Source organism: Pituophis catenifer, unplaced genomic scaffold (genome assembly GCF_029215685.1).
Source record: "Pituophis catenifer annectens isolate HBS135680 unplaced genomic scaffold, rPitCat1.0.hap2 SCAF_2, whole genome shotgun sequence".
NCBI classification, from domain to species: Eukaryota; Metazoa; Chordata; class Lepidosauria; order Squamata; family Colubridae; genus Pituophis; species Pituophis catenifer.
In genome coordinates, this window is record NW_027256882.1 from 159,430,122 (window position 1) to 159,444,653 (window position 14,532).

The following is a 14,532-nucleotide window of genomic DNA, read 5'->3' on the forward strand; positions in this document are numbered from 1 at the left end:
GTATTGGGCCTTAGAGTCAGACATGACTGACTACTTTTTTACTATGGCAAATCTGATGGAATGCATGTTTTCTCTGTTGACAATGTGAAGTGCTTGTCTCAATTTTCTGATGTCCCTGCCACTTACAAAGTCTCACCACAAACATTAACCATTCAAAAGCCCAGACATCCTTGCAGTGCTTACGTAAAAATATATAAATACCTGTATTCCGTTCAGAGAAGAAACACCCATGTATAAAAATACTCCATAGAGAACAGGCATAGGTATAAACTAAAAAGAAAAAGAACATAAGTACTACATGAGATGGAGTTTAGGTATATCACTAAATTCTTTATAACTAAAAAAAATAATACTATATTGTTTAAAAATATAGGTAGTCCTCAATTTATAACAGTTTAGTGACCGTTCGAAGTTAAAATGGCACTGAAAAAAGTGACTTATGACTATTTTTCACACTTACAACTGTTATAGAATTCCCATGGTCACATGATAAAAATTCAGCCACTTAGCAACTGACTCATATTTATGACGGTTGCAGTGTCCCAAGGTCATTTGACAAGAGCCTTGGTGGCGCAGCAGACTAAAGTGCTATTAAGTTGCACCAGCTGCCTGCAATTAGTGCAAGTTTGAATCTCACCAGGCTCAAGGTTGACTCAGCCTTCCATCCTTTCGAGGTAGGTAAAATGAGGACCCGGATTGTGGGGGCAATAAGCTGACTTTGTATAAAAAAGAACACCGCTTGGGGGTGGGGGGCGAAAGCCCTACTAAGCAGGTATATACAAAAGTATGAAGGCTATTGCTTAACGCATTGTAAGCTGCCCTGAGTCTCTGGAGAAGGGTGGCATATAAATTGAACTAATAAATAAATAAATAAATAAATAAATAAATAAATAAATAAATAAATAAATAAATAAATAAATAAATAAATAAATAAATAAATAAATAAATAAATTTGATCACCTCTTGTGTCTTTCTGACAAGCAAAGTCAATGGGGAAGCCAGATTCACTTAACAACCATATTACCAACTTAACTGTGGCAAGAAAGGTAATAAAATAGGGCAAAATTCATTTAACAACTGTCTCATTTAGCAACAGAAATTAGGGTCGTAAGTTGAGGACCACCTGTATAGCTTCTCACCAATATGACATCTTTTCTTAAAAAAGCAACAACTGTTCAATCACTGTTAAACATACTGGGGAAAATTAGTATGTTTCGGCAACCACAGTTATTCCTTTCGGCCTTTGAAATACCACATGGAAATGTAACCTTTCTACTTGGTGAAAAGAGGCACGACCACCCAAGGCAACTCTAATTTACTGTGGTTGTTCAGTTGAGTGGTGACTGTCAGGGTCCCGCAAAGGTCAAGAACAGCAGTGTACTGTCCTTTCTTGAGGATTTTAGACAGGAGCTTGATGGGTACCTATCAGGGGTGGTTTTAGTACAGGGCAGTGGTGGAATTCAAATTTTTTTACTACCGGTTCTGTGGGCGTGGCTTGGTGGGCGTGGCAGGGGAAGGATACTGCAAAATCTCCATTCCCACCCCACTCCAGGGGAAGGATACTGCAAAATCCCAATTCCCTCCCCACTCCTGGGGGAAGGATATTGCAAAATCTCCATTCCCACCCTACTCTGGGACCAGCCAGAGGCGGTATTTGCTGGTTTTCTGAACTACTCAAAATTTCCGCTACCAGTTCTCCAGAACCTGTCAGAACCTGCTGAATAACACCCCTGGTACAGGGATTTCTAACCTGCCAGGAACCAGTCTGCGCAAGCGAGCGAAGCCCCATGGTATGCAAGCAGTGTGCGAAACCACGCCCCTCCGTCCCTGGTCTTGGGAAAAACCTCCCTCCATGGAATAGTCCCTGGCACCCAAAAGGTTGGAGGGGGGGAGGGCTCTGGTTTAGTAGATTTCTGCACTCTTGAATCACAGAGTGATTCTGAAATAGTTTTCTGAGAAGGAGAAAAGATCTGATTTACTCTCCATGCTAACATTGGTTATGTTCAAAAACCAAGGGTCGTGTTTATTAACAGTTATGATAGCTTTTATTTTGAATGAGAAGAGTAATAGTCACTCTTGATCTTTACATCCAAGGAGTTATTAAAGTTAATTTTAGTATCAAATCTGTCTTTAATCTGTGCCACGGGATACAGTGTTGCATTTACACATTTTATTTTGGAAATGAGTGCAGAAAATCACACATTAACAAGTTGCAGGTTTCTCTGGCCATGGAGGTTTACTGATAAGTACGGATAGTCCTCAACTTACCACCATTTGTTTAGTGACCATTCGAAATTACAACAGGATTAAAAAAATGAATTATAATCAGTCCTCACGCCTATAACCGTCACAGCATTCCCACAATCAAAATTAAGGCACTTTGTATGTATTTACAATGCTTGCAGGGTCCTAATATTTTGTGATCAACCATTGGGGACTTTCCCAGCTGGTTTACAATAAGCAAAGTCAATGGGGGGAGCCGGTGTAACTTAATGACATGATTCACTTAACAACCACAGTTATTTGCTTAACAATTGTGGCAGAATGGTCATAAAATCGGGCACAGCTCACTCAACAACCACCTCGCCTAGCAACAGTGGTCATCAGCTGAGGTATATATAAGTTATAACTGTAGTCATAAACTGAGGACTACCTGTCCTGTAGAAGGTATCTGTGGATATGCTTCTAAATAAAGTGAACAAGAGAATGATTTTAAGGGGAGGTTTAAGATCAGATAAAATTGCTGCACTAAACCATTTTAATCTAACCTACTTAGACATAAATAAAGCATTGCTTTTCTGTTTCACTACGTTACTTCACTGAATATGACTACTGATAATGCCAGTCACTGCTGTTGGGAAGTCACATAGACTTCAACCGCTTTTTGCATTTCACCAGCAATTGATTTCATTGTGTATTTTTTTCTCTACCTCGTGTATGTATAAGTGTATACACAGATAGGCATGTCTGACAGACTGGGTCAAAATGACAACCTAAGCAGCAACTTTAGGATGCAACATCTGCCTTGATGCCGTCCTGATATCTGATGCAAATACATAAATAGCAGACTGTGTATTGCACATTTGCCCTTCTTTCCTCCTCACAATGCGTAGGTCTTTATATAAACATACATGTCTATGCATGTATGGTGCAAATCTGCTGAACGAGATATTTCAGAATGTGCAGGAGCAATAGCAATAATAGCCCTTAGACTTATATACCGCTTCACAGTGCTTTTACAGTCCTCTCTAAGCGGTTTACAGAGTCAGCATATTGCCCCTAACAAACTGGGTCTCCATTTTACCCACCTCGGAAGGATGGAAAGCTGAGTCAACCTTGAGCCTGGTGAGATTTGAACTGTCAAACTGCAGGCAGCTGGCTGTCAGCAGAAGTAGCCTGCAGTATTGCATTCTAACCACTGTACCAGGGGTGGGTTCTAAATTTTTTTACTACCGGTTCTGTGGGCGTGGCTTATTTTGTGGGTGTGGCTTGGAGGTCGTGTGACTAGGTGGGCGTGGCTAGCTGGTCAGAGTCATTTCTGGAAGGTCCTCGCACTTACGACCAGTCCTCGCACTTACGACCCGACTCATTTGTTTGCTTTTAACACTGATCAGCTGTAGAACGGCCCTTGGAAGCCCCGCGGCAAGAGTTTAAACAGTTTTTTTTCCCTCTAGTCATCAGCTGGGACTCAGGAGGCAGCAATAGATTGGGGGTGGGATCAAATAAAAGGTAAGAATAACGTGGGGGGGTGGGGGGGGTGGGGGGGAGAACCGGTTCCGTGACGTCATATCGTCACCGCTACCGGCTCGGCCGAACCGGACCGAACCGGGAGAAACCCACCATTGCACTGTACCACTGCGGTTCTTAATGAGTGCTCTTAAGGAGCACATAAAGAAGCACCCCTTTTTGAACATTTCAAAGTAACCCAGGCATTTTCTTGGCACACACAGTTTGCTTGGGAAGCTCTCCCAGATCACCACCTCAGGAACAGCCATGCACTTCTGCTTCGTGTACTGAAAATACATTCTACGGAATCTCTAAATTTTAAAGGATTTGCAACTCTTTATCAGGCTGAGCTACACTTTGGCTTGGGGGAAAGAATTGTGCTTCAGAATGTGTTGGATACATTCTGGGGATGCTTACACAGCAACAGCCAGCAAATCCTTAAAGCGGCTGTTTCTTTTCCCAGGATTATCCAGATGTCCTCAACAACAGCAACACAAGGTTTAAGGAGCAGTTTACAGGAGCAACGTGCATACCTATGAGTATGCCAAAGCACCTTTTCCCCTTCAAACTCCCTTCAAACCCAAATTGCTGCATATTTGTGATGATGAATCCAGGGATACTAGACAATCGTAACAATGAGATCATTAATGGGAGTACCACATGCGCTGCCAGGTAATATTTAATTTACAACCACAATAGGGACTAGAAAATTAATCATTAAGTGATGCAGTCCTTAAGTGGGATATCACATGTCTGCAAGTGATTTTATGACCTTTTTAGCCACAGTCATTTAACAAATCATTGTGATTGGTTAAGTGAGACATCACATGACAATGACTTGGGACCATCCCTGCTGGCTTCCCCAGTGACTTTGCTTGTCGGAAGCTGGCCAGGAAGATAGCAAATGGTGATCATGTGACCAGGAGATGCTGTCATAAATGCATAATGGTTGCCAAGCACCTGAATCATGATCAACTGATCGCAGAGACGCTGCAACAATCGTAAATATGGCCACTTCCACAACACCTTTTTTCAGAGCCGCTATAACTTTGAACAGTCACCAAATGAATGGTTGTAAGCCAAGGACTATCTCTATGGCATTGGGATACCATGGCTATACATAGCAAAACTGGTTTGGTGTAGTGGTGAAGGTCAGGGGTGGGGTCTACAATTTTTTACTACTGGTTCTATGGGCGTGGCTTATTTTGTGGGTGTGGCTTGATGGTCATGTGACAATTATTTAGGATTTAGCCGAGGTCCTGGTCTACCAGGCTTTTAACTGCTTGCAGAGCTGTACCGATCTATCCATTTATTTTTGCAGGCACCGGTCTACTCATGTATTTTCGCAGGCACTGGTCTACCCATTTATTTTTCCAGGCACCGGTCTACTCATTTGTTTTCTTTTAACACTGATCAGCTGTAGGGCGGCCCTTTGAAGCCCTGCGGCAAGAGTTTAAACAGTTTTTTTCCCTCTAGCCATCAGCTGGGACTCAGGAGGCAGCAATAGATTGGGGGTGGGGCCAAATAAAAGGTAAGAATAACGTGGCGGGTGGGGGTGGGGGAGAACCAGTTCGGTGATGTCATATCATCACCGCTACCGGCTCGGCAGAATCAGGCCGAACCGGGAGGAACCCACCACTGGTGAAGGTGATGGCCTAGCAACAAGGAGACTGTGGATTCTAGTCCCACCTTAGGCATGAGTCGGCTAGGTGACTTTGGGCCGATCATTCTTTCTCAGCCCAACCACCTCACAGGGCGGCGGTTGTGGAGAAAATAGGAACAGAAAGGAGTATTATGTAGGTTCGCTGCTTTGAGTTACTTATAAAATAATAAGGGTGGGCTAAAAAAAATTCTAATAAGAAAATTGTGCTCAGACCATAAGTTATAGCTAGTGTGGCCTAACCTGAAATGTAATCATCCCACCACTTACTTCCTGCTCCTTTCTTTAACCCTTCTTTAAACCCAGATGTGGATTATTAACTCTATTGTCTTGCAACTCCATGGGCAGAATTTGCTCACTGATCTGGGAAATGATGCAGAGAGATATATCTTTACTTTTTGTATATACAAGGAATATCAGATACCAACTTGAATGGCGGGGAGAGGAAATATCTTTGGGGGTGGGGTTTCAAAAGGACTAAGGCCCACTTCTTTAAATAGGCTTCAAATCTTCTCCTGTCTTTGATTTGCAAAAGCCAAAGTTGTTGTTGTTTTCGATAAATGCTACTAAAGATATGCACTTTCAGAATGGGACAAGGTTGACATCTCAAGCCAACACAACTCCATTAAAGCGAAGACTATTTAAAAGAGGGAGAGGAGGTTGCCCTAACATACCCTTGAATGTTCTTCCATGCTTTTACCTTTAACACACTAGTGATGAAGACTGAGAGGCCCATTAGTATAAAGATCATCACTCCAGTTGCTCTTTGTTCAATTATGCCCAGGAATTTAGGTTGCTCCCCAGGAGCTGCTACAGTAGATTCAAGTCTAAGACTGTTCACGTGACTGATGGAAAGGACGGTGGCAGCAACATACCAAGGCAACCCCATCACTGAACACACACCAAGCATGAGGCCCACCATGAGAAGGTCCAGATGGTAGCCACCTCCTTTCTGTGAAAATAGAAATCATTAGCAGAGGTCAACTGAAACCCTGTTATCATTCACTGTGAATCACTGGATATGTACTAGAGAAAAAGTTAGAAAAGATCTGTACGGTGCCTTATTTCTGGATGGCGATAAGGGAGAAAAGTAACTTACCCATATCTGTTATAATTAAAAATCTTTCATGTTTGAAAATATGTTCATCTGCACTGAAATTGGTTAGGAACACTTTGCTATGACTCAACTTTCCTTGACATGTGTTGCTCAATCTTTCTTCATATGGTTGAGAACTAGGGAATCATAGTATAGAATAAGGACTTTTTGCTAAAATACTATCCTTTGGGACGGAGGAAACCTATTTCAGCATCTCTGGCTTCACACACATTTAACTAGCAGTGAAAGCTAATTGCTGTTTCCAAGGCTTTTTAGGTTTGTTAACAGGGTCTTTATCAGATCTCTTTCCTGATTTAATTATTCTCCCACTTTAGCTCCGACTATGGGGCATGTTTTAAAATTGTGCATTTGTGATGAGCAGAAGTGCAGCTCACTAAATAGTGACAATTATGCACTACTGGCAGCTGCATCATATTGGTAAATCTTTAGAATTCAATATTCTCAGTACTAGCTTGAGCTCTCCAGAAATTAGGCAGGAATATTTCCCTCATATATGGAATGGTTAGGGATAGAGCCAGAAATTCTCCCTTTGTTCTAATAGTCCATCTTTGACATTACTAAACAATCACCAACATGAATCCGTATTGTCATTTCTTATTCTTTTTTCCTTCAGGGTTTGATTTGACTCTGGCTCTGTTGCTTCCTATGCTGATCCTTGCACATATACTGCACATTTGCCAAAAGTGGAAGAGGCGAACAAAACAGACTACAGTGCATAAACCACAGGGATTTATTTAAAGCAGCAGATTGGCATGCTGGTACACCAAGTCTCCTATCAACTTAAGAGGTTCTGATATGGGAGTCTGGAAGAGCAGGAGAGAGGCACTTTTATTATTTAACTTTCCTTTTATGCCAAGCTCTAGGCCCGTGATGTCGAACCTATGGCACGGGTGCCACAGGTGGCACGTGGAGCCATATCGCTGGGCACGCGAGCTCAGCTCCGGCACATATGTGTGCGCCGGCCAGCTGATTTTCGGGACTTCTGGGCCCACCAGAAGTCAGGAAACTGTTTCCGGCCTCCGGGTTAGGGAAGGCTGTTTTCGCCCTCCCCAGGCTCCTAGAAAGGCTCTGGAGCCTGGGGAGAGCGAAAAATGGGCCTACCGGGCCCACCGTGCCATCACGTGCCAAAAGCGGGGGGAGCACGGGGGGCGAGGCGCATAGAATTATGGATGTGGGCACGCGTGAGTATGACCCCCCCCCCACGCTCCCCACGCTTTTGGCACGCAATGGCAAAAAGGTTAGCCATCACTGCTCTAGGCTGCTTAAATTTTTCACTCTGCTTTTTTGTTAGCCTGGAAGATAAACAAATGTTAAGTAAGCAGAGCCATATCTCTTCCACATGGCCAGCAATCTTCCTGTATAAAATCTTCAAAATTACTTTTGAATTTGGGAACGTTTCAACACTGATTCCTCCCTCCGAGATCAGAGCAATCTGAAAAATGCATCAGACCCTAAGATATTTTCACACAAGCAATATAGGATTGCAGCCTTATTTGTCACTTGAAATGGAAATCTGGCTTGCCCGATTTCCAAAAACTGGAAATAAAGTTATTCCACAGAAACTTTAGATTGCCATTTCAAGAACAGATTTAAAGTTTTAATCTCTACCATATGCTATGGGTTTCCACCCCTCCACCTCCCCTCTGTAGAGTATGTGTACACTGGATTATAGCTGTAATGGGATACATTTTACTATGTCACTCGTATAAAAACCTGTTTGAAATAGCACAACCTGCTGATTTTACTCAAACGAAAGTTCCATATAGTCTGGATTATGCTGCTGTTCCACTGTGATTTTACTTCTCACGTGAAAAAGCTTGGCAAATTATCCTGGACTTGCTGCTCTATTACCTTAAGTTTATGTTCCTTCCTGTTCACAATAACTGCTGTGATTTGTTGGTCCATAAATATAAGTATAGTGCAGAGTAATGCTGGGATGATAGCTGCTACCACAGTCCATGAGGGATTGGGGCCTATTGGGCTAATGAGCCATCCACGGTCATCATTTGTTGGCTGCAAGGGGAAAAAATATACAGAGATACAACAATGAACTGTGCCATGTTTGTATGCCCTCCACCCACCCTTGTTTTAGCTATATGTAGACAATCACATAGGAATGTCACTGGTTAGCATTTCATTGGATGATGAACATGGGCCTTGCTATGGCCACTCAATTGTGAATGTAAACCTATGATTCCTCTTTGGTAGGGAATTAAAATGTTGGTTATGCATGTTTTCTAGGACCAAACCCACAGAACCTTTTGAGTAACATGCTACCGTGTTTCCACGAAAATAAGACCCTGTCTTATATTTTTTTGAACCCTGAAATAAGCACTTGGCCTTATCGCCATGTGCTCAAAAACCCGATTGGGCTTATTATCAGGGGATGTCTTATTTTGGGGAAAACAGGGTAGAGATTTCACTGTAAAAAGTAGGAGTTAAAGGAATGAAATAAAAGGAGGCTGGCCACTGGTGGGTTTCAAAATTTTTTAATACCGGTTCTGTGGGTGTAGCTTAGTGGGCGGGGCATGGGTTGGTGGGCATGGCTTGGTGTGCGTGGCAAGGGAAGAATACTGTAAAATCTCCATTCCCACCCTACTCCAAGGGAAGGCTACTGCAAAATCCCCATTTCCTCTCGATCAGCTGGGACTTGGGAGGCAGAGAATAGATGGGGGCAGGGCCAGTCAGAATTTTTACTGCCGGTTCTCCGAACTACTCAAAATTTCCGCTACCGGTTCTCCAGAACTGGTCAGAACCTGCTGAAACCCACCTCTGAGACTGGCTAATAAAAGTGAAATTTAATTTAATTTAAACTCATTAAATATCCTTACTTCAATCATTCCCTCTAAAGTAAGCCTTTTTCTCCTATTACCACATTTAAAATTATAATTTTATGCCACTTTGGGGCACTTTTTGGGCATTCAAGCCTTTCAGGAGCTAAATGCAACTCAAGAATCTCAGGTTTGTATCCTATTTATATTCCCACCCACTCTAAAGTATTTTTCCCACTTCAGAAACAAAGTACAGTGTATCCCAAATGTTACAAAGAGGATCTCAGTTCCCACTCAGCCATACATGCAGCCTCAATGTCCTTCACCCACACACAATTAGGCACAAAGTGTGACATCCTCCCTTCCTCCCTAAAGGATACGAGAAATCATCTAGGGCAGGCCTTGGACTCTCTTGTTCTAGCTACTCAGGCAAGGGATATTTTCCACATATCACTACCTGCACTTAGAGGAATTCAAGAAGGTGAGGTGAAGTACCTACCTTGAAGACACCTGGGACATTCAGTTTTGGTGATGGGATTCCAATGAAGTAGTCAATTAGGACCATGGTAACAATGGTTATAAAAATAGCAAAATCACCTACCATGTAGCGTATCTAAAGAGGGAAAAAAACAGACAAGTCTCTACAGGGTTAGGGTTAGGATACATAAGACTTGATCTATGTACCTAAATAATCAGTTCCAGATAAACCAAATTTTGGATGTATGATATTCATATTGCCAACCAGGACACCTGCTGGATATTGAATAGATGCACTGTCCATCTGATGAATAAATTGCTCCCCAAATCTGAAAATAAATTTCACAAAATTTCAGTGCTTGTGCAAGGCAATAAAAAATGGCTTTGAACTCCTTGTACAAGATCTTCTATACAACTCGGACATCAAATAAACTGTTTTGAAAAATTTGGAATACAGGAAAAGGCAGGAAAACATTTTAGAAACGTTATTTCTAAAAATTCTACCTTGTGTTTTCATTATTCAAAAGGAGCCAGCTCTCAAACAAGTCTAGTCAAACATCATCTGTTCTGCTCTTCCAACCTTTTCCCACCCATTGCCAAAGGGAAGATTTAGTAGAGAGGGCATGACACTGATTCATCTCAGCAATTGCAGGTGTCTAATATTTTCAATTTGTTAAGCTCATATAGAATTCGAAGTTGTGAAGTTAATTTTCGATTTTGGTTTAGGCACTATGGATGGTAAGTCTATTTATCAAACACAGCTATTGTTTGATTTGAAGCCAATAATAATATCCTTTTATTTGTATAATAATTGCCTTTAATCAAAAAGTCTGTCTCAAGGTTTAAGAACATAAGTATAGGGATGTGCCTATCCCAGGCATCTGATGGACCCAGTGTGGTTTTAGAGGGAGCTTGGGTTTTTTCCCCAAAGATCTGGTATATGTTTTCGCCAAGGCTCTTGCTGTGGCTTGGAATGAATAGGTGAGGAGGGTGCTGGACTTAATTGCACCTGTGCAGACTCTCTGTAGGTGTGGATCTCATAGAGCACTTTGGATTACCAAGCAGCTCCAAGAGATGACCAAGCAGTTATCAAAAGATACCTAGAGTTTCATTGGAGAAAGACAAAATGTCAATCGAGCACAGGTTGAGAAACTTCATTAGAACTTCCCCTAAGGCAGGGGCGTCAAACTCAAGGCCTGGGGGATCTGGCCTGCAGGGTGCTTAGATCTGGTCCACGGGGCCGCCCTGGAAATAGCGAAGGACTAGCCCACGGTGCCTCTGCCAGCAAAAACGGAGCTTGTTTTCGCTGGCAGAGGGTTGCAGGAGGCCGTTGCAGCCAAAAACGGAGCTCGGGAGCCCGTTTTTGCTGGCAGAGCACTCAGGCCACCACGAGTGCCCGACACGAGTGACATCCACCCTGGCCCACCAAGGTCAAACACAACCCTGATGCGGCCCTCAATGAAATCGAGTTTGACACCCCTGCCCTAAGGCAATAAGAGCTGTGAAAGATACTTACTTCTCCATCCTTATTGTTCTGCAAATACCCTATCAATGGCCCTGTTGTGGGTGATCAAGTCCTTCCTTGGTAGAGAGGAGCAAGAGTTCTTGCAGGACCACTTAGAAGAACATTCTTTTTAGAGCCAAAGAGACATATACTTCTCAGACAAAGTCTAACCAGAGCATATCTGTTGGAAGTGACTGAGACAGGTCCTATTATCTGTGAGGAGTTTGAATCAGAAGGTCTTGAGGAAGTGGAAAGGATCCTCCTGGATGTGAGTTTGCCATCTGTGTTCTGGCCCTGTGCCCTTCTCGGTTGGTTAAGGTCTCCTGGGAGGTGGCATGCAGTTGGGTCTAAGCGGTGATCAATGCCTCTTTATGGGAAGTAGTGGTATTTCTTTCTCAAGAGGCTATCCTTGGACCAACGGCTCATGACAACTTTCATCCAGTCTTCAACCTTCCCTTTCCCAATACCTTGTTAAGGATTAGTGCTCAACTATAGAAGGCCATGAATGAAGTTGGTTATCTGGACCAATTTTAGCCTGGGTTCAGACCCGGGTAAAGTACCAATATGATATTGTTATGTTTGCTGATTACCTTGGAGGACTTGGGACAAGGGAGGTTCAACCATTCTGGCACTCCTGGATCTTTCAGAGATCTTCAGTATGATCAACCATGGTATCTTTCTGAAACCAGCTTCAGGGACTGGGAGCAGGAGGTCCCTGCAATGTGGGATGCATCAGGATTTAGGGCTCTTTCCAATCCATTTAGGGCTCTTTCCAGTCCTCTTTCCAACATCTGCATCAAACTGTTTATTGAGTTTATTATGCCAGCATGGATTGCAACATCTTCAGTATGCTCTTGTATATCTTCACTCTGGGTCGAGTGGGTGATGCTACTGAGGTATAGACCTAGTGCCTTGAAGCTATTGGGGTATGGATGGAGGGGAATTGACTTTGACTCCATCCTGATAAGATGGAGTGGCTTTTGGTTTTTGGCCTTTTTGGGCCCGGAGATACATCATCTTTGACTCATTGGACAAAGCTGGTGCATAATTTGGGGATTCTCCTGGACTCGTGGCTACTGCTTGATGAGAGGGGTAGTAACTGTTGGCAGAGAGGGGTGGGCTTTCCACAGATTCATCTGCTGCCCAATTGTGCTCTTTCCCGGGCTTAGCCCATGATTACTCATCCCTTGGTCACTTCTGGTTCGGATTATTACAACATGCTCTATATAAGGCTGCCCTTGAAGACCACCTAGAAGTTACAACTGGTCCAGAATGCAATGGAACTGTTGGAGTGTTGGACATTCCTAGGTTCATCCATATTACACCCCTGTTATGTGAGCAGTACTAACTCCCAGTTTTATTTCCAAGTGCAATTTCAGGTGTTGGTTATTGTTTTATTTTTAAAGCCCTACATGGCATGGAACCAAGTTATCTACAGAATCCCTGACGACAACTGTGCATCCCACCAGATGGAAATACTCTGGGTCTCCTTTTCTTAAACCCTGCCAGCTAATGGATTCTGGCAAGCATGTCTTTTTTCCATTACAAACTCTGCCCTCTGGAACACAGTCTCCCCCTTGAGAACTGACAGGTTCTTATCCCTCTATCCTTCCAGAGAGCATTTAAAACCTGTCTCTTCCCTCAGGATGGGGTTAGGGTGGGACTAGAAATGTGGCTGCATCAAAGAAGTGTGGATGTAGCACCAGGTTTTCCTGTTTTTAGTTTTATTGTTGTGTTTATATTATTTTAGTTTTATATTGCATATTATTTTATTGATTGCGAGCCACTTAGTTGTTTTTAAGATGGGCAACTATATAAACGCCTTAAATAAATCTGGTCAATGCCCTTCTTAGCCCAGCCTTTTGCTTCTTACAGTGACCAACAATTGCCTCTGGAGTACCTGAAAGGAGAAGGCAGAAACATATTCTCCTACCACCACTGTTCCCCTGAAATTGGTATATGAAGATATCCTGTTCCCAACCCAGGGATAACACTGACTTTCAAACCACAATCTGCAGGTAAGACAAGAAAAACAGAAAAACAAAGAAAACTAGACTTCCATCTGAATGCAGATTGGTTCCAGTGCCTAGAAATGAAGGGAGGGATTCCTTTCAATTTCCAACAATGGTATTTATTATTTATTTATTAAAATTTACTGTTTATGCCACCCATCTCTCCTAGAGGTAATTATGCATTTGAGGAAATCCATCTGGCTAATCACCATTATAGAGAAAAACAGACAACAGGAGTTAGTTAGGGTTTCAAAATTAGTGTTAAGCTGCTGGAATCTACTTACTTTTGTGGGAAAATAGCTAGTGCTCCTAAATCTCTTCAGTGTGCTTGACAAAATATAGGTAGTAAAGAACAAGATGCAGCACCACAAAAGAACGTCAGGAGTAAGAGGCCCTTCGTCTCCACATGTAGATCCTATGAATTCTCCATGCATCTCCTGACATTCCTGATTGGACAAAAGAATTAAAAAGGAACAGTAGCAAAAAAGTACAGTGACTTCAGAGAAGATATGGGGCTAACGGTGGATAAACTATAATAAGCATCTAAATACATTAAGGGTCCTTAATTCTCAAATTAAGAGCCTGGTGACGCAGCAGCCTGTTATTAACATTCAGCTGTCTGCAATTACTGCAAGTTCGAATCTCCCCAGGCTCAAGTTGACTCAGCCTTCCATCCTTTCTAAGGTAGGTAAATTGAGGACCCAGTTTGTGGGGGCAATAAGCTGACTTTGTATAAATATACAAAAGTATGAAGGCTATTGCTTAACGCATTGTAAGCCGCCCTGAGTCTCCGGAGAAGGGCAGCATATAAATCAAATTAAAAAAAAAAATGAAGAAAACGTCATGCAAGAACCTAAATTAGATCTCAATTGTAGTTAAATATAGTGTTCTGTTCCCAAGCAACAAGAACTTTTAGATGCAATTGTGCACGTTTAATAATGCTTTGGGGAAAATATTAACTTTTACAATCCAGAATGTTATCAATGCGTGCATAAAAGAAGTGTTTAAATTTTAGTATCAGAGTAAAACACATCAGGGGTGTAAATCAAAATGAAATTAAAATGAAATATGGTATATTCACACCCTCTCCATTAAAAACAAAAGAAGAATTGATTAATCTGGAAGTATCCTTCACAAAAAAATCTTTCCCACTTAAAGGTACATGTAGACATATTGAATTTGTCTGATTTATTAGTCCTAATTAGGTCAAAGTGAAACAAATATAAGAGCACAGAAGCAGGGGTGAAATGCTCCCGGATCGGACC

General features: G+C 42.3%; 1 protein-coding gene across 1 annotated transcript in view; it reads right to left on the reverse strand.

Moving 5' to 3' along the window:
- SLC4A8 (solute carrier family 4 member 8) overlaps nt 1-14,532 on the reverse strand; it is a 90,102-nt gene that overhangs the window by 11,602 nt on the left and 63,968 nt on the right. Inside the window, exons 16-20 of the mRNA XM_070934915.1 lie at nt 13,552-13,713; nt 9,774-9,887; nt 8,355-8,516; nt 6,087-6,338; nt 202-270 (exon numbers count right to left, since the gene is read on the reverse strand). Of these exons, the coding sequence (XP_070791016.1) occupies nt 202-270; nt 6,087-6,338; nt 8,355-8,516; nt 9,774-9,887; nt 13,552-13,713 (759 nt within the window). The remainder of the gene's footprint in view (nt 1-201; nt 271-6,086; nt 6,339-8,354; nt 8,517-9,773; nt 9,888-13,551; nt 13,714-14,532) is intronic.